General features: G+C 38.3%; 1 protein-coding gene across 1 annotated transcript; it reads right to left on the bottom strand.

Annotated features, from left to right (window-relative positions):
- Positions 1-5,718: 5,718 nt before the first annotated feature.
- Positions 5,719-7,781, bottom strand: LOC139315594 (proto-oncogene Mas-like). The gene is made up of 3 exons (XM_070941988.1): positions 7,741-7,781; positions 6,851-6,911; positions 5,719-6,700 (listed from the first exon to the last, which is right to left on the bottom strand). The coding sequence occupies exons 1-3, from the start codon at positions 7,766-7,768 to the stop codon at positions 5,719-5,721; spliced, it is 1,071 nt and encodes a 356-aa protein (XP_070798089.1). The 5' UTR covers positions 7,769-7,781.
- Between the last annotated feature and the right edge of the window lie 13,929 nt (positions 7,782-21,710).

Raw genomic sequence — 21,710 nt, forward strand, 5'->3', positions numbered from 1 at the left:
CGATTGCAGAAAAGATGACTTCAGTAACAGAGTGGTCAATGCCTGGAATGCACTACCTGACTCTGTGGTTTCTTCCCCAAAACCCCCAAAACTTTAACCTTCAACTGTCTACTGTTGACCTCACCCCATTCCTAAGAGGTCTGTAAGGGGCGTGCATAAATGCATCAACGTGCCTACCGTCCCTGTCCTAATATTCCTTTTTACTTACTCTTTTCATGTATTCAAATTATGTTTATACTTTTACCTGTTATATATGCTTTACAAAATAAACTTATGACTTATGACATAAGTGTCATGACTGAGAAGTTGGACTTTGACTGTGGAGATTCAGCCTCAAAACCCCAGTTGACCACGGAGTTCCTTCAGTAATAAGTACATAAAAAGCAGTGATCCCTGGTTAATTTAGTCCAGCCATTACTTCTTACTTTGGCCAACCAACTGCGAAAGGAAGCCCACTTCTCTCTCAACGCAGACGCCCTTCAGAAACAGCTTCACTGCCATCAAGGCTAATAGGCATTGTCCTCAAGATTTCCATGAATTGGTCTCAACTCTGTTTTGAAACCAGCCGAGCTGATAGCCAAAATATTGGGCTACTCATTCTCTCAGAAGAAGGAAAGGAATGGAGAGGAGAGGAGAGTCCACTGGTAACCAGTGCAACACGCAAAAGAGAAGTCTCACCTGTCTGAAATGAAATCTCTAATTGCATGACTACTTAGGCTGCTGGATTCTGGATCAACTGTTATTGTGAGTAATCTTCAACGATAGCCCTGTGTATGATGTTTGTTCTACCTTGGAAAGGAACACAGGGTTAAAGCTTCTTTTTACTTACATTGCTCCAAAAAACCCTATATATGGTTCTGTGGGCGTGGTGTGGCTTGATGGATATGGCAGGGAAAGAATATTGCAAAATCTCCATTCCCACCCCACCCCATTCTCCTGGGGGAAGGATATTGCAAAATCTCCATTCCCACCTCACTCTGGGGCCAGCCAGAGGTGGCATTTGCCGGTTCTCCGAACTACTCAAAATTTCCGCTACCGGTTCTCCAGAACCTGTCAAAACCTGCTGAATAGCACCCCTGACATACATACATAAATACATACATACATACATACATACATACATACATACATACATACATACACAATCTGTTCAGTCTTCTAATGAACTTCTCCACATAATGGAAAAACTAACAAAAATATTTATCCATTCAATTGCCTTTAAATTTTCAGGCAAAAAATTCAAAAGTCACTAATGTTTGCAGACAAAGGATGAAACATACTTTAGATTCAATTTCATGTGGGTTGTTTTTTTTTTTTTCCCTCCATTTTACCAGAAGTTATGAGCAGAGATAAAATTAGCTAGATTTTCTGTCTGACGTTTCTTGCTTTTCCTTTGAGGTTATGAAGCCTTTAAACATTTGTTTGAGTAAAATTTATTTATTGTAATTTGTCAAACAAAAATGAAAGCAGGAATAATATAAAAATACCATCACCAAATTCCATTTAAATGGAAAATGAAAAATAGTTGATTGCCTAGGATTAAAGTGGTACATGGGGAAGGTATTTAAGATGAGAGGCAATGCAAGTGTTGCAATTGAGAAGTTCGACTTCCACGGTAGAGATTCAGTCTCAGAGCCCCAGCTGATCATAGAGCTCCTTCAGTCATAAGAACATAGAAACATAAGCAATGTCTCCTGGCCCATCTAGTCCAGCCATCTGTATTTTATTAACTTGGACCAAAATAGTCAAAATAGTAAAAAACTATTTTTCCTGTCTCTTTATTATCCCGTTTTGTTTATATATTTCTCTGAGTAACAATATATCAGAGAGAACGAGGAGGCTGACACTCAGTGGAAGAAAAAAAGAGACTGCTTAGCAACATGTAATCTCTAGTCGAATTTGTTCCTCAAAGGTATGATGAACTCATAAAGTCTGTGGAAAACATTCTGAAGAAACCAACTCTAAATATTTTAAACTCTTGGAAGAAATATCCTTTTGGGTTCAGTTCCAAGTGGGGAAAAAGACACTGGAAACATGGAGACTGTTTGGAAAGATGGTTTAACGGTGGACAGGATCACATGGTTTGAGGTCCTGGGGGAAAAAGGAAAGAGATGCTGAGAGTCCCACAGTTTTATGTCCTCTGTTGGGCTTTTGAATTTGAGCTTGTATTCTGATTGGTTGTCAGACTCCCATGGGGCCATGCAGGGGCAACTCTGTAGGCTGTTTTTTGAGTCCAAGTTTGGTTGAGCCTTGCTGGGAGGTAATGAAAGGGCTTTGGGATTCCTATTATGGCTCTGTTTGACAGAGGTTGATCTTTCTTATGTAGAATAGACTGGTTTAGGCCTTAATGGCCCATTGACAAAGGTGGGGGGAGGGGGCAGGGAGCTGCTTTGTCTTTAAAACTTGTTTCTCCTTTTCTCATCCAGGGAAATATAACATTCTGCTTTTTTAATATTTCCTAGATTATCTCATTTTCCTAGGAGAGGGTTTCCTACAAAATTCACAAAAGAAATCTGTTTCCAAAGTAGCAGATGAGTTTGAAAACAATATGGACCCAGAAACAATACAACACAGTGGAAAATCAAAGCCAAAAGGAGTGCCACTTTCCAGCAGAAAAGTGGCAGGGAAGAAAGATGGATCTAAAAATAACAGATCTGACTTCATACACTTTTCTGAAACTCAATCCTATGTTTCCATGTCATAATAAAGAAACTTTGGGTGGATAAATAGCAGGGGTGAAATCTACTTACCTTCCTTACCAGTTCGGAAGTGCGTGCACCACCCAGGCACAACACATGCGTGCGTAGACTCTCTGCACATGCGCAAAACCTTCCACACATGCGCAGACGGTAAAATGACACCCAGGTGGGTGGAGCCTCCCGCCACCATCGCTACCAATTCTCCGAACCACCTGCCACAATCGCTACCGGATGGCATGATCTGGTCCGAACTGGGAGCATTTCACCCCTGATAAATAGGTCTTTTTAAAGGGGTTTTAAGGAGAGTGGGGAATGAACCTGTTACATTTAAGTGAGGAACGATCCCACCTTATTTTTTTGGGTGGGGGGGAAGATTGGTTTTCGAGATTGGATTTACTGAATTTAATCAATCAACCAACAATTGATAAGAGATGGCATTAAGAAACAAACATGGATATTTGATCAGTGTCAATCTTTTGGGAGGATCTAGGTTGAAGCCATGGTAAATTTTCTACAAGTTGATTATAATAATAGTTTGTTAACAGAGGATTTTGGAATTTCAATCTTGTCTTTCTTTCATTATTATTAATAATTTTATTATTTTTTTATACTTTTAAATAATATTCTTATTTTTCCTGTTAACTATTTTCCTATTAATATAGAATATAAACTAATTTGTAAATAGATTTACTAGTTGAATAGTTGTTTTTTTCTATTAACTATTTTATTATTGATATAGCTTATAGGTGACCAGCTAACAATTTGTAAACAGATTTAATAGTTGAGTAGTTTAAAATTCTTTTGGCCTGTTTTGTAAGGGGTGGGAAATAATATTGTCATATTATATTAATCGATACTAACTAGGGAGGATGTTATGTAAATAGTTTTTTTTTCCCTAAAACTTTTTCTTTTTAATGTCTTGTTTGTCATGTTTTTTCTTACTTCATTTTTTTTTATATTTTTATGTTTGTATTTTAACTTTCCTTCAATAAACTGAATATTATTGCAAAAAACAAAACAAAACGAAGTTAAAATAATACAAACTAAGAAAGGAGAAAAATATATTTTATACCTGTCAATAGTGACTGGTTCACCAATTAAATCTCTAATATAAGCAATACAAGATATTATAGGTAGTCCTTGATTTAGGACCACATTTGACCCTAGAATTGCAGTTATTAGTCATTCTTATAATTAAACGAGGCACTCGTGACTCCTTGTTCAACAACAAGAATCCTAACACTTCCGGTTGCAGTTGTTAAATGATCGTTCAAGTCATTAAATGGATGGAGTCTCAAGTAGGAATCATTCATCCCACCCATCTCATTTCCATCTCTGTTCTTGCACAGTGGCACCAATGGTGGCAGTTCTAGGTGCTGTTACCACCCAGCTGACCTTCAGCACCAAGGGCTGAAAGTCCAAGCTAGCAATTCTTTCTCCCTGCAGACAGACATCCCAAAACAAAATAATTCATGATGCAGCTGTGGGACATACATATAAAATGGAGCAGTGCAGGAAATCAAGAACAATACAACAAGTTGATCAGAAAAGTTACTTTATTGCTGTTCTAGACAGGAATCTTGCCAGACTAAAGCACACTTTAGATAACAATCAGACAAATTCTGTGAAGGTTTTAGGGACAATCTCTTCTAGACTTCTTCCTGCATATCAAAGACTCAAGGCCGATTTGCCTTTCGGCTCCTTGAGAAAGTGGCCTTCCATTCTGAAATCATATCCCCAATTCCATAACACAAATCAAATTAAATATTTATTTTGGTTATATACTAGATAAGAAGGGTAGAATGCAAACAAAAGCTGAAAAAAATACATAAAAGTCAAAAAATATTTTGAAAAACTACTATCTATGTCATCTATATATATCTAGCTACCTACATTTCCATCTCCATCTCCATCTCCATCCCCATCCCCATCCCATCCCCATCTCTCTCTCTCTCTCTCTTTCTCTACCTCTCTCTCTCTACCCCTTATCTATCTATCTATCTATCTATCTATCTATCTATCTATCTATCCATCCATCCATTCATTCCATCCATCCAAAAATCATCTATTTACAGAAACACACACATACACACAATCCTTTAAAAACACCTCTATTCCAAAAGTAGCCATGCAGAATTACAGAATAGAAACCCAGGTGAGGTTTGTGTTGAGAGAAGAAAGGTCTACTAAGGTCCTCCTAGTCCAGAACTTTGCCAGGTGAGGTTGGTGCCAGCTAAGAAATCAGGACTTGAAATATTTATAAAAGATTGCCTGGAAGGAAGGTTTACAATGATAGAAGCTACATATCTTTAGTCAAGAAAAAAAGCCACTAATTAATGATTATGAATAATTAATTCTAATTTTAAAATATAATTGAATATTATGTCTGAAATTTTTCAGAATCAAAAATGGCACATTTTATTCCAAGAAACTGTACCCTGTACAGCACATTTCCCCCTTCTCCTTCATCTCCATTATATGTATATAAATTTCCATGTCACAAAGAAAAATGCATAAAATGAATTACACATTTTAAACATTTCATTCAGTAAGACCTAATCTTAACACTACCTTTGAAAATAAGAGCAGATCTTATATTAATTTTTGCTCCTAAAGATGCATTAGGGCTTATTTTCCAATTAGGTCTTATTTTGGGGGAAATATGGTACTAAATGTGACCCTCTGGTTGATAATCTTAACTGGGGTTTATTTTGGGGGGTAGAGCTTATATTACGAGCATCCTGAAAAGTTATGCTTATTTTTCAGTTGGGTTTTATTTTGGGGGAAACAGGATGCTAATTATGAGAAAGGAACTATATCAGCTAAAACATTTCCTCTTGAACAAGTTCTTCAGATAAAAAATGAGGACACAGCAAAAATTTCCTGTTTACATAGTTCTTGTTTTTAAGTACTTTGCTCAGTAAATTGTATCACATCTGTATGTTCTTAAGGAAAGCACATGTGATATCCCAAATAAACTTGTACCTCAAAATATTGCATATGCAATATTTATGATTCTTCATAACTGATCTCCCATGCTTCCATTCTCATCCTTGAAGACTCTTTGCAGAGCAACCTTGTAAGAGGTTCTGGGTTGATCCTTTCCTCTTTTCTTCCTCCCCACTAAGAAATAAAGGAGTGGGTTGATGCTGCTGTTGAGAACCGCACATCCTATCCCAACTGTCATGAGGAGGGGATTATAGGAACCAAAATATTCAAGGACATAAAAGACATCCATTGGGAGAGAAAGCAGGAGGAAGAAGAGGAGAGCCAGAAAGATGGTGGTGAGAAGTTTCCTTTGATTGCGCTGCATTTTAGACCTCATATGAATCAAGAGAGTGATAGTAGACACAACCATGAGAGGCGTACAAAGTAAACCATTCACAATCAGCTGGTAAAACAAAGGTAATCTTCCATAGGTTCTCGTCTGGTGGAGAATGAAGTGCACCGCAGAGAGCAGGAAGGAGAGGATCCAGATGAGGCCACAAACAAGTGTGGATAAATATGGCGGATGATGGCAGCGATGCCAGAGAGGGAAAAGGACAGCCACACACCTGTCCAGGCTGATGGCCGTCAGCAGAAACTGGCTGGCAGAATAGGTGAAGAAAAAGAATTCAAAAAGTAAGAAGAAAAGGGCATTGAGAACGTGTGTTTTGTGACTCAGAGTAAACACTGACACAAATATAGCTGCAGTAATGAGGGATGTGAGGACCCCAAAATCAGCGATGGAGAGATTCAGGATGAAAGTGGTGAAAGGATTTCTCTTAATGGAAAAAGCCAGGAGATAAATTGTCATTCCATTTCCCAACAGGCCTAAAATGCAAATAAGGGCAATGGCGCCAGTGAGAAGATTTTGTGTTAAATTATCAAACGGTTGATCATAAGGAGGAGAAAAAAATTCTGGTATTTTAGAAACATTCGGAGCAATTCCAGTAGTATTGAAAGGCAAATCGGCCAGTCCAGAACCACTTTCAGAAAAAAATTGAAATTCGTTCTGTATCCTAATAACACAAGGAAACAAAAAGAGAATCAGTCCTTGTTAGTGAAATATATACATACTGTAGGAAGGCCCCACCCTCTTCCTTGATTAAAATATTCTTTGTTCTTAATGTTAAAAAGAGGCAGAATATGTTGTATCATAATATACTTACTCATGTATAAAGTGAACCACAGGAGGGTAATTCTTTTGTTTTATTGGGAATGATCCACTACCTAAGGAAGCAATTATAGTAAGTAAATATTTTGATCAATAACAGCAGGCAGCAAAAATGCTAATGTGCTTTAGAAACTTCATCCACACAGATTTGTCTCTTACTGAATGAGAGTCTGTGAATGTATAAATAAAATATTCTCTAGTAGGTTTTATTTTCCTCTGATTGCCCAGATGATCATTAGCCAATATTCAGGCCTTGTGATCCTCTAAGCTGCCCCAGAATTATTTCACCTGATAATTAATTCAAAATATTTTTTAAAATGTTCATTTTGAAAAGGGAACCATTTTCCCCACCCTTGCTTGTCTTTCATTTTCAGAAATGCTTTTAGCCTCTAATTATTTTTTTCTAATTAAAGAAGAACAAAGAGGTTGACTCCATCCTTGTGTCCTTCCAAAGGACAATTCTGGGAGGATATGGTCTGCAGGAAGCAACAGGTGTCAGTGTGTTGATTTTCTTAAACTCCCTTATTTTATGAAAAATACCATCCTAAACCTAAAGAATGCACTCACTGGATGTTTTACAGATTAATAGATTAATAGAGTTGGAAGGGACCTTGTAGATCATCTAGTCCAACCCTCCACACAAGCAGAATCATTTCTAACAAATGGCAGTCTAATCTCTTCTTGGAAGCTTCCAGTGATAAAACGCCAATGCAATCCCCAACCTCAGGAGAGAGTGGAAAACAGGAACTCATGATTCGGTGATAGAGTTTCAATTTTGGAATAAGCTCACAAAGCATGATGAACCCTTCAGGTTTTCCTTAAGAGTAGTACCCCCAAAGGAAAGGAAAGTTTATATATATAATATAGTTTTCATGATATGCCTACCTCCTGAGTAATCAAATAGCTGCTCCATTGTGCAAAAAGTGTTGTTTCCTTGCTTAGAGGATTTCACGTCTGTGGATAAGATAGACCATCTGGGACACTGTAATTTAGAGGGAAATAAAATTATTAAAAGAAAACTGGACTGTTCTTCTGATTGTCAAAATGGCTGAAAGAAATTGGATTCTTGAAGAATTCCAAGTCATTATTGGTTTGTCATCCACACATGAAGCAATAAAATGTATTTACAGTCCAAGATCAAATGCAATCAAAAGTTGAGGAATACATTACAAGAACCCTAAGAAAGACATTTTTAAAAATGAAGAAAAATCTTCAAAAAATGGGGCAGTTTTTCTTTCTTTTTTTAAAAAAATTGATTTATATGCCGCCCTTCTCCGGAGACTCAGGACGGCTTACAGTGCGTTAAGCAATAGCCTTCATACTTTTGTATATTTTTACAAAGTCAGCTTATTGCCCCCACAAACTGGGTCCTCAATTCCGCTACCTTAGAAAGGATGGAAGGCTGAGTCAACCTTGAGCCTTGGAGAGATTCGAACCAGCAAGTAATTGCAGGCAGCTGTGTTAATAACAGGGTGCTTAGACCACTGTACTATCAAGGCTCTTTTTCAGTTAATAACAATTAATAACATGGGAAAAGAATTCGTAAAACAGAACCCGCATTGCATATCGGACATTAATACAATTGAGCGTGTCCAGAAATATTTCACAAGAAGAGTCCTCCACTCCTCTGCTCGTAACAAAATACCTTATGCCACCAGACTTGAAATTCTAGGTTTAGAAAATTTAGAACTATGCCGCCTTCGGTATGACCAAAGCTTAGCTTATAAAATCATCTGCTACAATGTCCTACCTGTCAATGATTACTTCAGCTTCAACCACAACAATACACGAGCACACAATAGATACAAACTTCAAGTGAACCGCTCCAAACTCGATTGCAGAAAATATGACTTCTGTAACAGAGTTGTTAATGCCTGGAATGCACTACCAGACTCTGTGGTCTCATCCCAAAACCCCTAAACTTTAACCTAAAACTGTCTACTGTTGACCTCACCCCATTCCTAAGAGGTCTTTAAGGGGTGTGCATAAGAGCACCAGCGTGCCTACCGTCCCTGTCCTAATGTTCCCTTTAATTGTATTCATTTTATGTATTCAATTCATGCTTATACTTATATATATTATCTAATATGTACTCGACAAAATAAAATAAAGAATAAATAAAAACATATTAAGGTTTATTGGAGATAGAGATGAGAAGACTGGTGTCAGTTCTTCTTCGGTTCTCAGTTAAAGTGAGTTTCATCAGACAATCCTGTGGAATTAGCTGATAACAGCCCAATGTTCCCTAAGTCTTAGTCTGAACCCAAAATGGGGTATTTTGGAAATAACAAATTACTACAGCACAAGTTCTGCCTTCATTAAAGCCATACCTGGTAACGATAGGAAGAATTTCCAGAAGGAAGATGAGGTCTTTTTCAGTGAATCCTGTTGGCCTTCACTTGATGCAAGTATAGTCAAAAAGGAGAACTGAGCTGGACCAAACTGAAAACTTTCTCAGAAAACGTGTGTGATATTCTTCTCCGAATTCTGCGTGTTGAAATGTTATCGCACACAATATGCAAAAGAAGTGGCTAAAGATGCAATCATATTTTGAAAGAAGGAACAAGAAAAAGGCACTTGTTAGAGAAGCAGTGTATTCTGGACATCAAATTCTTGAAGTCAAGGAGCCTTAAAGGAAAGGAACATCTTATGGCAGGAATTATGAATAATTCATTCCTAAGCCATTTTGTGAATGCACCCACTGAATGTTTTACAGCAGGCCTGTCAAACTGGTGGCTCATGGGATGGATGCGTCATGTGTAGGTCACGTCCACCCTAGCTCGACAAAGACAAAAAAAATTGTGGTACGTCACAAAATGCCATGTGATGCAATCAGTTATACATCATAATACGTCACGTGACACCTATATTTTAAAGTTCAATAGATTAACAGAGTTGGAAGGGACCTTATAGGCCATCTAATCCTGTTGTGTGACCTAGGTTTACTGAGTCATTACAATACACAGTTAGTCCCAAACAAACCTATTTTATTGTAACAGCTGAGAATTAAGTTCATTCCCAGCTGAGTTCCAATTAGTTGAAAAACAAGTACTTCGGAAAAAGTCCACCGGGATAATCACCAATTTTTATCTTCTTTGACACCCTGCCAAAGGCCTTACTTGGCAAAGCCCCATGAAGTTCAGAAAGAAACAAGAGGTGCCAACTGGAAACAGAATTAGTAACATTGCTTTCCTGCAAAAGGCCCAACTGCCTTTGTTTCTCTTTAAAGCCTTCTGGGAGGGGCCAATCATCTCCTGGCCTTACTCCCAGGTTGTCCCTTTTGCTTTAACTGCTCTTGCCTTCTGGTAGCTCTATGCATGCATCCACTAGGAACAGACTCCTCCTGTTCCTCTGCCTCTCTGCTGTCCAACTCGGGGGCTCCGAAGTCCAAGCATCACTCCCCGGTGGCCCTGGCCCCATCTCTGTCTCCAATGCAGAGCCCTCATCTGGGACTTCCCCAGACTCCAGGACTGGCCTATGTTCTTCCCCAGCCTCCTCATTCTCCGACTCTGCTGCCAGCTCTGCAGACTGCTGGTGGACCACAACAAATCCAACCCCCCACCCAAGCAGAAGACCCTGCACCATTTCTGACAAATGGCAGTCCAATCTCTTCTTGGAAGTTTGCAGTGATAAAATGCTAATGCAATCCCCAACTTCAGGAGAGAGTGGAAAACAGGAACTCATGATTCGGGGATAGAATTTCAATTTTGGAGTAAGCTCAGAAAGTATTATGAACCCTTGAGGTTTTCATTAAGAGTAGTACCCACAAAGGAAAGAAAATTTTATATATAATATAATTTTCATTCATAACTTCTGAGTAATTAAATTGCTGGTCCATTATGCAAAAGAGTTCAAATCTGTGTATGAGGTGGACCACCTGGGACACTGTAGTTTAAGGAGAAATACAATTATTAACAGAAAACAAACCTCTGATTGACAAAATGGCTGAAAGGAATTGTGTTCTTGGGCGATCCAAAATCATTGTTGGTTTGCCGTTCACACAAAATATGTTTAGCCTCTCCTACCTTTCAATCAAGCAATGAAATTTAGTTGCAATTCAAAACTAAGGGAATTAAAAAACCAGGAGTACAATTCCATAACCATAAAAAGAGAATTTTGAAAAATATGAAAATATGATCAGAAAGATAGCAGTGAACAATTAACAGCATGAGATTAGAAAAAAGTAGCAATAGCAGTAACAATTAGACTTACATACTGCCTCATAGTGCTTTACAACCTTCTCTAGGCGGTTTACAGTCCCCAATAATCTGGGTCCTCATTTTACTGACCTTAGAAGGATTAAAGGCTGAGTCAACCCTGAGCCAGTCAGGATCGAATTGTTGGCAGTGGGCAGAGTTAGTCTGTAATACTGCATTCTAACCACTGGACCACCAGGCCTCTTCAATAGATATTAAGATTTACCAAAGCCAGGGATGAGAAGACTGGTATCATACCTGTGAGATGTAAATGCCTTATTCCCTAATGTGTAAATAATGTATATATGGGACATCGGGGGTTAACTTATTCTTTGGTTCCTAATGTATTCATAATTCACCACTCCCATTCTTGGCTCCACCCCTTGTATATATAAGGAGCCACCTTCACCATTTTCCTTGCTTCTATCTGTGAATATTCAGTGAATATAGAATGCCTGTTATAATTAAAGAGAAATATATTTAAACCTCTAACTCTTATTATCATTATTGAGTCTGATCCTGAAAATATTGCAACAAGCTGGTAGCAGAGGATGGTTAATTGACTCAATAAATACTTAAAGATGTCTAAGAAAGATAGGCCCAACACCAGGGCCTACAGCAAAGAAATAGAAACTGAACAAGAAATAATCAACGAATCCACAAACGCGATTTCGAGAGAATCCGAAGAATACACCACTGAAGAAGAAGAACTAATAAATGAAAATAATGACCAGGAGGAAATCGAAATAGAAAATAACGAACTCAGGTCAGAGATATTAAAACTATTAAAAAGCCAGAAGAATGATGAAAGCCTCATCGCGAATCTCCAAGAAATGCTGAAAAACAGCGGAGCAGCGAGAGAGAAAAACATTGCTAAAGAGAAACCCAAAGACCAAAAAACTGTGAGTGATATGACTACAGAGAAAGTCGTTATGAAAAAGAAAAGATGTGATCCCGCGCGAAATTTTGAATGGCAGCCATCTTGGTTCCAACAAGCCTCCAAAGTGAGCGAAGCAGAGTCAATCAAAATGCTCAGTTCAAAATTTCTGGCGCGAAAAACGTTATCAGACAACGAAAGCGAAAAGGAAGATTCAAACTCTTCAGAAGAACCAGAATCAGAAAGCGAAGACGACTTAACGAAATCCCAAGTAAAGTCAGCAATGAAGACGCTTTTTGCTGCATTTGGGCCAAAATTAAAAATTTCCAAAGCGACAACGAAGAAGCTAGAGAACAAGCCGATACCTCAAGACCTGCACGCTCCCATCCTGACTTCGAGAGCGACGACGCCCGAGCCCAGAGAGCCATGTCGATTCCGCCCTACACCGCAGACTGGATCAAGTACCAACGCACACAAAAGAAAGAAAAGAGCAGTCGCCGCCATCAAAACTCCTAAAACCGAGCCAGAAACCGACTCGTCTGAAGAGGAGCGGAGCGAGCGAGCTGCAATGGAGAGAACCTTCCACGACGACGCCAAAGAAGAAATGAGCAACGCGCATGTGCAAAACTACGTAGACGGTCCGGAAAGACTTGAACTGGCCAGAGAACCGCGCAGACTCGTTGCGAGCATCCCCATGCCGTTTTGCAATTTCCTGCACTTGCGAGACCACGGACTACCTCAGGTTGTAAGTAATGGACAAAATAATGTGGGAAACTTACCCAGTGACTTCCCAAAACTTAGAGTTGATGGCATTAATTTGCAAGAATGGTATCAACAGCTCCAGGTTGTCTTTATGAAAGAAAATTTACTATTCTTTATCACTAGTCCTCCAAGAAGACCTTGGACTTTAAAAATAGATTGTTTACATCATAGAGCATTTTTCTTAATAATATCTAGCGTGTCTCCTGCAATGTATCATAGCATCAAACCAAACCTAACTGTTTCAGAAATAATTCAATGCATGTTTAATCTGTTTCACAGCGATAGTGTAGCTACCACTACAAGAATGTCTAAGGATTTCTTTTCTTCCAGAGTAAAACCAGGGGTTTCCATAAGTGAGCATTTGATATCTCTAAACAAAATAAGAGCTGAGCTGCATTTGAGGGGGGAAGTGATTTCAGATCAAACAATGAAAAGTGTTATTATCAATTCACTTGATTCATCATGGGATAGTTTTATGTCACACTTAGACACCATCAATCTAGGATATTTATCCATAGAAAGTCTATCTAACAAATTGATAGCAGAAGACAATTCAAGAAAAAATCGTTCCAGCAATCACACAGAACACAAATCTTTTAGAAAGGTAGCTTTCCAGGAAAAATACAATGAAGCTTTTAAATGCCATAATTGTGGGTCCAGGGAACACAATAGAAGAGACTGTCCCAAAATCTCAAAGGAGAGACATAGGTCAGAGTATAGGAGCAAATACAATTATAGACAGTCTTCCACAGATAGACATAAATATAGAAGCCCACCAAATTACAGAGATAGTAGAGGGGGTAGAGAAAATTCAAAAGAGAGAAAATCTGGTTCACTGAATGGACTAAATAAACAAGACAGCACTAAAACACAACTAAATGAGAACAATAATTGGCTTATTGATTCTGGGGCAACCAACCACACCACTAATAACAAAAATATATTGTCTTCATTTACAGAAGATAAATTTGTAATAAAGGTAGCTAATCAAGAAAAGGTTCAAGTATTAGGCAGAGGAAATGTGACCTTGCCTGGCCTAGGAAAAATAGAGGGGGTATTGTTAATTCCAGAAATACCTCATAACATACTAAGTGCCATAAAACTAAGCAGAGATTCTGACATCAATATAGTTTTCTCAAAGGGGAAAGCAACTTTAGAGAAGGACAAAACAAATGTAGGCACTGTGATGATTAAAGGAGGCCTACCCTATCTAATAACAAAAGAAAGATGGTTACATAACATTGATTCAAATATGGAAGATTGTATTGAGGCAGATGATGAAAATGTTAGTAACAGTGACAATGATGAATGTAAAATATCTCATGATCACGCAAATACACACAATGAGAAGAAACCAAGAATAGGTAAACCAATTCATGATGAGTGTGCTCACATCTTGCATAGGAAGTTAGGACATGCAAGTTTTCCTGTAGTACAAAAAATGACTGAACACGCAGAAGGTGTCAAAATAAAAAATTGTGAAAATTATTTGGAATGCTCAGTATGTAAATCCACTAAACTAAAAACTAGTCCCAGACCAAAAAAATCCAACAGATCAACTAACAAAATTTTTGACTTAGTACATATGGACCTAGTTGGTCCATTAACTCCATCAATCACTTATAGAAAACGTTACTTCCTAACAATAGTAGACGATTACAGTCGCTATGGTTTTGTTTACACATTAAAACACAAGGATGAAACCTTTCAGAAATTTAAGGAATTCTACAAACGCATAGAAACACAACATAATATCAGAATAAAACAAATTATGACAGATAGGGGATGTGAATTCATGTCTAAAGAATTCTCCCAATGGTTAAAGGATAGAGGAATGCTACATTTCACGTCTAGTCCATTTTCTGCGTTCCAAAACGGGATTGCAGAGAGAAAGAATTCCACACTACAAACCATGATTAGGTGCACATTAGAGGATGCTGGTTTAGGCAAACAATTTTGGTCAGAGGCCTTACATTATTCAAATTACACTCAAAATAGAACCTGGTCCAGTATTGTGAATAAAACACCATATGAGGTGATGTATAATAGGAAACCCAAATTAGCACACATGCACATATTTGGAGTCACTGCAGACGTACACATACCTAAGCAGTTGAGAAGAAAGGGAGAAAACGTATCCAGAAGATTAAGATTTATGGGATATGAAACTGGCACCAAAGGGTACAGATTCATTGATAATAATAACAAATTTATAGTCTCCAGAACAGCTGTGTTCCATGAACAGGCCAATTGGTCTAAATTACATCTTAATGAAATATTTCCAAATAAATGCAAAGATACAAAATCTTGTGAGGAAGGGACAATAGAAAATCAAAATATCAACAAAAATAAAAACAAAACCAAAACTTGGACAAATAGTCAGCACAAAATAAAGACAGACACATTAACAAAAAGGGAAGCAAGATATTTGCATGATAACCATAGCAAACCCGAAAGAGCTATTAGAAACAATAGAAATCAAGTACCAAATAAATACAAAGATTACATAATGCATATGGATGGTGAACAAATGACACCTAATACATATGAGGAAGTATTAAAACTCCCTCGTGAAGAAAAGGAAAAATGGGAACTAGCTATGAAAAAAGAGATGGAAAGTTTGCAAGGATTAAATGTGTTTACACCTGCGATTGCACCTAAAGATAAAACGATTATAGGTACCAGGTGGATTTATAAAATTAAGAATCTAGAAGGAGGCAATACTCTATACAAAGCTAGATTGGTTGCACAAGGTTATGCACAAAAATATCCGGAGGACTACACTGACACATACTCCCCCACAGTGAGAACAGAGAGTGTTAAAACAGCTCTAGTAGTGGCATCTGCACTCAATCTTGATGTATTTCAATATGACATACAGACTGCGTATTTACACGCAAAACTAGATAAGGAAATATATGTAAGAGCACCACACAGTCAATACACTAATAAGAATGAAATTTGGCTATTGAACAAGAGTCTATACGGATTAAAGCAATCTGGCAAAAGATGGTACGATTGCTTGGTAAAAGTACTTAAGACCATGGATTTCAACGCTACCACTGCTGATAACTGTTTCTTTGTAAAAAAGAGTGATGATCATATTGAATTTGTATTAATTTATGTAGATGATATTTTATATATAGGAAAACACAAGGAGAGAAGAGAAACCTTTGTAAATAAGCTAAACGAACATTTCTCGTTGAAATCTCTAGGTAAAGTAAACAAATACCTTGGTGTACAAATTAACAAAACTAGAAGGGGATTCAAACTTACTCAGAAAGATAAAATCATTGAACTTCTGAACAAATGCAATTTAAACAATGCCAAACCCTGTGACACTCCTATGCAAACTGATTTCCTTAGAAACACTGATGAATCTTCCCCTGAATTCAAGGATAATACATTTTATAGATCAGTCATAGGTTCACTTCTTTATATATCTAATTGGACCAGGCCAGATATTGCATTACCACTCAACTTATTGTCAAGATATGTTAGCAAACCAACAATGTATCATTGGGAAGCAGTCAAAAGAATTCTAAGATATCTGAAAAGTACATTAGACTTTTGCTTAGTATTAGAACCTAGTAATGATAAAGAACCAAAACTTACATGTTACGCAGATGCGGATTGGGCTGGAGATATATCATGCAGAAAGAGCACTTCTGGTTATATTTTTCTATTAAATGACTGTCCAGTTTACTGGTACACTGGTAAACAAGAACTGGTAGCCACTTCGACCACAGAAGCGGAATATGTTTGTTTGTCCAAAGCTGCAAATAACCTTGTATGGTTTAATGATTTGATTTCAGATGTTTGGAAAAAACCTGCTTTGCCTTTTGTTATGCATGAAGATAATAAAGCAGCCATTGAAATATCCAGATCCGATGCCATTGGACAAAGGTCCAGGCATATAGATATAAAATTTAAGCATGTGAGACAATTGTCTCAAGATGGATTTATCAAAGCAGTGCATTGTGATACCTCTGAACAATTAGCTGACATATTGACGAAGCCTTTACCTTCTAAACAGCACAAATATTTAACATCAAAATTATATGTCTTATATTGTCCTGAATCCGAATGTAATTGGTGTTGTATAGCGAACCGGCATTTAGAGGGGGATTTGTGAGATGTAAATGCCTTATTCCCTAATGTGTAAATAATGTATATATGGGACATCGGGGGTTAACTTATTCTTTGGTTCCTAATGTATTCATAATTCACCACTCCCATTCTTGGCTCCACCCCTTGTATATATAAGGAGCCACCTTCACCATTTTCCTTGCTTCTATCTGTGAATATTCAGTGAATATAGAATGCCTGTTATAATTAAAGAGAAATATATTTAAACCTCTAACTCTTATTATCATTATTGAGTCTGATCCTGAAAATATTGCAACAATACCATTGTGAAAAGAAATGCTGCTAAATTGAGTTCCATTATGGGCCTGAGGACCCTGATCCCATACTAATTTAGTATCTGCAAAATGGTCCTTTTTGAGACCAGGGTAGGACTAGGAGCCCATACTAAGGAGTCCTATCCTGGTCTCCAAAAGGACCATCTTGCAGATAATAAATGACCTCAACAGAAACTCTGCTCTTACTGCAGACGTATCTGGGGATGATAGGAAGAATCTCCAGATGGAACCAGCTGGTCTCGTTTGGACTCTAAGGATGAGATCTTTTCCTGATTAATCCGATGAATCCCGTTAGCTGGCACTTGATGCAGTTAGTCAGAAAGAGGACTTAAACTGGACCAACCTGCCAACTTTCTCTGAAGAATAAAAAGAGCTTGCGTGACATTCTTGTCTGAATTTTGCAACATCAAGTGTTATTGCACACAATATGCTAAAGATGTAGTTAAGGAGAAGACTTCAGGAAACAATGCAACATTTCACCATTTTGCCCATTTAATCCCGTGTGCAAATGTTGCTGGTTAGTGTACATTTTTAACCAAATGCAGTTTTTCTTCTGATTGGTTCAACCAAACAGACAAAATCTTGAAGGACTTTTATTTTGTACCTGGAAGGAGATGATTTCTGAAAGGAGCAGTAGGTCCCCACGACTTAATGGGGGAGATATTGGAGGTCTCTTCTTTCTATTTACATGTGACATCTTCTTTAAAAAATGTGATATCAGGAGCAAGGACCCAAAAATGACATAGATATTTATTCAGAGAAGTTTGCTTATTGTTGCTTACCCATTGGCAGGAATCTTGCCAGACTACAGCACAATATGCATAACTCTTAGATATACTCCGTGAAAGGGTTCAGGAGGGTTTACTCTGTGCCTCTTCCTTCATTTCAAGGATTCTTGTCCAATTTGCCTTTTACTCCTCAGCAGAGGTCCCCTCCCTCATGCAATCATGCACATCCCACCATATGTGGTAAATCCACGACAACTTTCCCTTATTCCATTAAGCATAATGGATAATGGTTCAAATGCATGAAAGTGTAGGAGAAGAGGAGGTGAAACTGGGGGTGCCAGGTGGAGTTAAGTAAATCATCAGCCTACCATTGTTATGTCCCCACAAATGGTCCAAATTCAGCCCACCTTGAATTCCTTTGATGCTTATCAGGCTGCGATTCAGATTTGAACTCTAGATTCTGGTCTATAAGCTTGAGCAATCATTGGTTTAGGTCAGGAGTCAAACTCTGACTGAGGAAAAAGCACCAGATGAAGCAGCAGAATTTCAACCCCAAGAGGCACCAAACTAGGAATCACCAGGAGCTTAATTCCAGAAATAGGCAGGATCAGGACAGCTTCAGTCAGAAGACAGTGAATTATGGCATTCAAATTCTGGGCCTCAGGGGTTACAGCAGAGAGCAGAGCTCAGGAAGGCTCCTTGCCAAACAACCCTTAATTGAAAAGAGCTGGCTGCAGTCTGAGTTTCAGTGAGAGTTCTGACCAGTCCAGTTTCTATGTTGGGAACAATTATCTCATCTCCTGTCCTGGTGTGTTGCTCTAGTGTATTTTTTGTGTAAAACCCCCACCCCTGGAAATCCTGACCTTTGGACTGGCTGACAAAACTTGCTTAGCTCTCTGGATTTCAGAATAGATTTTGACTTCTGTTTTGTGTGTTCCTCTTGAAAGTGAAACTACCCACACAAGATTTCCTTCCTAAAGACATTATTGATTGATGTTCTTTTCTTCTTCTGCAGTTTCCTCATTCAATATTTCAGTAAATTGCTTTACAAAATGGCCCAAATCCAACCCATCTTGAATTCCGTTGATGCTTATCTGGCTCAACTTTAGGTGGAGAGATTCTTGTGTATGAGCTTTAGCAATCACTGCCTTAGATCAGATTCTGACTCTGAGGAAACTGCATCAGATGAACCAGCAGAATTTCAATCCTAAAAGGTACCAAACCACGAATCACCAGAAGCTTAGTGTCAAAAATAGACACTATCAGACCAGCTTCAATCAGAAGACAGTGAAATATGGCATTCAATCCCTGGGCCTCAGGGATTAGAGCAGAGTGTGAACTTCGAAAGGGATTGGGCCTGTCGCAGCCATTTTCTCCGTTTCTTAGCTTGACACACTTTGGGGGGTGGGGTGTATGGAGCTCTGGAATGTCAGACCAGACATCAACAACCTATTGTCCTGTGGGAACCAAGGTCTTCCCAACAGGTGCTGAGGGTATGCTGGAAGAGGCTACCAAGGAGATGCCAGAACACCTAATTGGACAACGTGACCTGTGACAAGGAGGGAAGGAGCTGCCTATTCTTTAATTATACTGAAAGCGTAGGAACTAGCCAGAGCTGGTTTTGCATTTCAAACATGCCGAAATGACGTTTTCAATGAAGCACTTCTTTGAGAAAGCCGAACTACTGTGACACAGAAAAGATCATCAAATGGGGCAAAGTTCACTTAACAAATGTTTCACTTAGCAACAATAAAATTGGGTTCAATTGTGGTCGTAAGTTGAGAACTACCTGTATTTTGTAAGTTGAGAACTACCTGTAATTTTTGCGTTTAGGGGTTTTATGAGATTCTGGCCAGCTCTCAGGCATGCCAGATATAGTGGGCCCCGTATGGATACCGCCTTCCTGTTTCCAATATTTATAAGGAAACATTGAGATTTCTTTGCCCTTCACCTCTTAGTTCCATGTCTCTCAGGCTTGGTTGGGTTCATTACTCGGAACCTTGACACAGAGAGCAAAGCAATGAAGCTCAATAAAGCTCCTTGCCAAACAGGGTGCCACTCCCTTAACTGAAAAGAGCTGGCTGCAGTCTGATAGAAGTAAGAGTGCTGAGCAGTCCAGTTTCTGTCTTGGAAACAATTAGGTATCCCATCTTCTGTCCTGTTTTGTTCTAGTGTATTTTTTGTGTAACCCCCGCCCCCCCCAGAAATTCTGACCTTTGGACTGGCTGACAAATCTTGGTGGCTGCCTGGATTTCAGACTAGATTTTGAGTCCCTGCTAAGAATCATTCACCTCACCCATCTCACTTCCATGCCAGCTCTGGAGGCCATCTTTTTCTTTGGATCCACACTTGGTGGATGGGCATGCTGTGGGAAACGGGAGGGCGGTTGGAAGGAAACAAAGTGAGATGTATAGACATAACAACATTCTTTTCCCTGGGAGTCAAGGACGTTCAGCCTGCACCTGGAGAGGTGTGATTGAGAATCAACTCCAGTCGGGGTGGGGACCTGATTAGACCATGTGACGGACATGTGGGTGCAGGGGAAGGGATTTTGACTTTCCTTTGGGTGGGGAAAACCCAGGGGACTTTCACATTTGGGTTTTCCCAGATGTGCCAATATGACATCTCTAATAAAATGGAACTTTGAGGAAAATGCCTCCCTTGGAGTTTTATTTCAGTTGGGGGTGTTACTTGGACCCCTGACATTCCATCTATGTTCTTTTAGACACATTGCACAGTTCAACTCTACCACCCAGCTGACCTTCAGCACCAAGAGCTGTTTCCAAGCTGGCAATCATTTCCCTTTGCCTGCAGACCTCCCAAAAGAAAATAATTCATGATGCAGCTACTGGGCATAACCATCAAATAGTCAAGTGCAGGAAATCAAGAACAATACAACAGTTTGCTTAGAATAGTTTCTTTATTGCTGCTTGCCTAGAGACAGGAATCTTGCCAGACTAAAGCACACTCTGCATATCTATCAGATAAATCCTATGCAACTTTTAGAGAGAATCCCTGAACCTCTTTCTGCAATAACTCAAGGCTGATTTGCCTTTTAGCTCCTTGAGAAAGAAAGCCTTCCCTCCAATTCTATAACACAAATCAAATTAAATATTTATTTTAGTTATAGACCAGAATAAAAAGGCTAGAATACAAACAAAAGCTGAAAAAAATATAAAATACATAAAAGTGCAAAATTATTTTGAAAAAATAATATCTATATCTTACTAGCTTTCTACAGCTACATCTATGTCTATATATCTGTCTCTGACTCTACCCCTACCATCTCTCTCTCTATCATCTCTATTTCTCTATCTCTATATTTATATCATCTACATCTACATATACATATACATCTACATCTCTATATCATTTATATCTGTCTCTATCTGTCTGTCTATCTTATCTATCTATCTATAATATCTATCTATCTATCTATCTATCTATCTATCTATCTATCTATCTATCTATCTATCTATCTACCTACCTACCTACCTACCTACCTACCTACCTACCTACCTATCTATCTATCTATCTATCTATCTATCTATCTATCTATCTATCTATCTGTCTTTCTGTCTTTCTGTCTTTCTATCTATCGATCATCAACACACATGCCCTCACAAAAAATCCTTTAAAAACCTTATGTGTCAAAAACAGCCATACAAGATTAAGAATATAAACCCAGAAGAGGTTTGCGAATGAAAAGAAAAGATTACTAAAAGGAGTAATCTTTAGAGTGGCAGGAGGGAGGGCTTACTATTACAGAAGCTACATATATTTAGTCAAAAAAGAAAGCCACTAATGAATTATTATTAATAATAAACATATTATAAAATATAATTGAATGGTATTATTTCTGAAATTT

This window comes from Pituophis catenifer, unplaced genomic scaffold, assembly GCF_029215685.1.
Source record: "Pituophis catenifer annectens isolate HBS135680 unplaced genomic scaffold, rPitCat1.0.hap2 SCAF_3, whole genome shotgun sequence".
NCBI classification, from domain to species: Eukaryota; Metazoa; Chordata; class Lepidosauria; order Squamata; family Colubridae; genus Pituophis; species Pituophis catenifer.

Bases quoted from the DNA above. Each gene is read 5' to 3' on its own strand.
- LOC139315594 (XM_070941988.1), bottom strand. From the start codon at position 7,768: ATGGAGCAGCTATTTGATTACTCAGGAG. The intron at 6,912-7,740 runs GTAGGCATATCA...TTGCTTCCTTAG, and splicing joins GCTATTTGATTACTCAGGAG to GTAGTGGATCATTCCCAATA. The intron at 6,701-6,850 runs GTAAGTATATTA...TTGTGTTATTAG, and splicing joins GTGGTTCACTTTATACATGA to GATACAGAACGAATTTCAAT.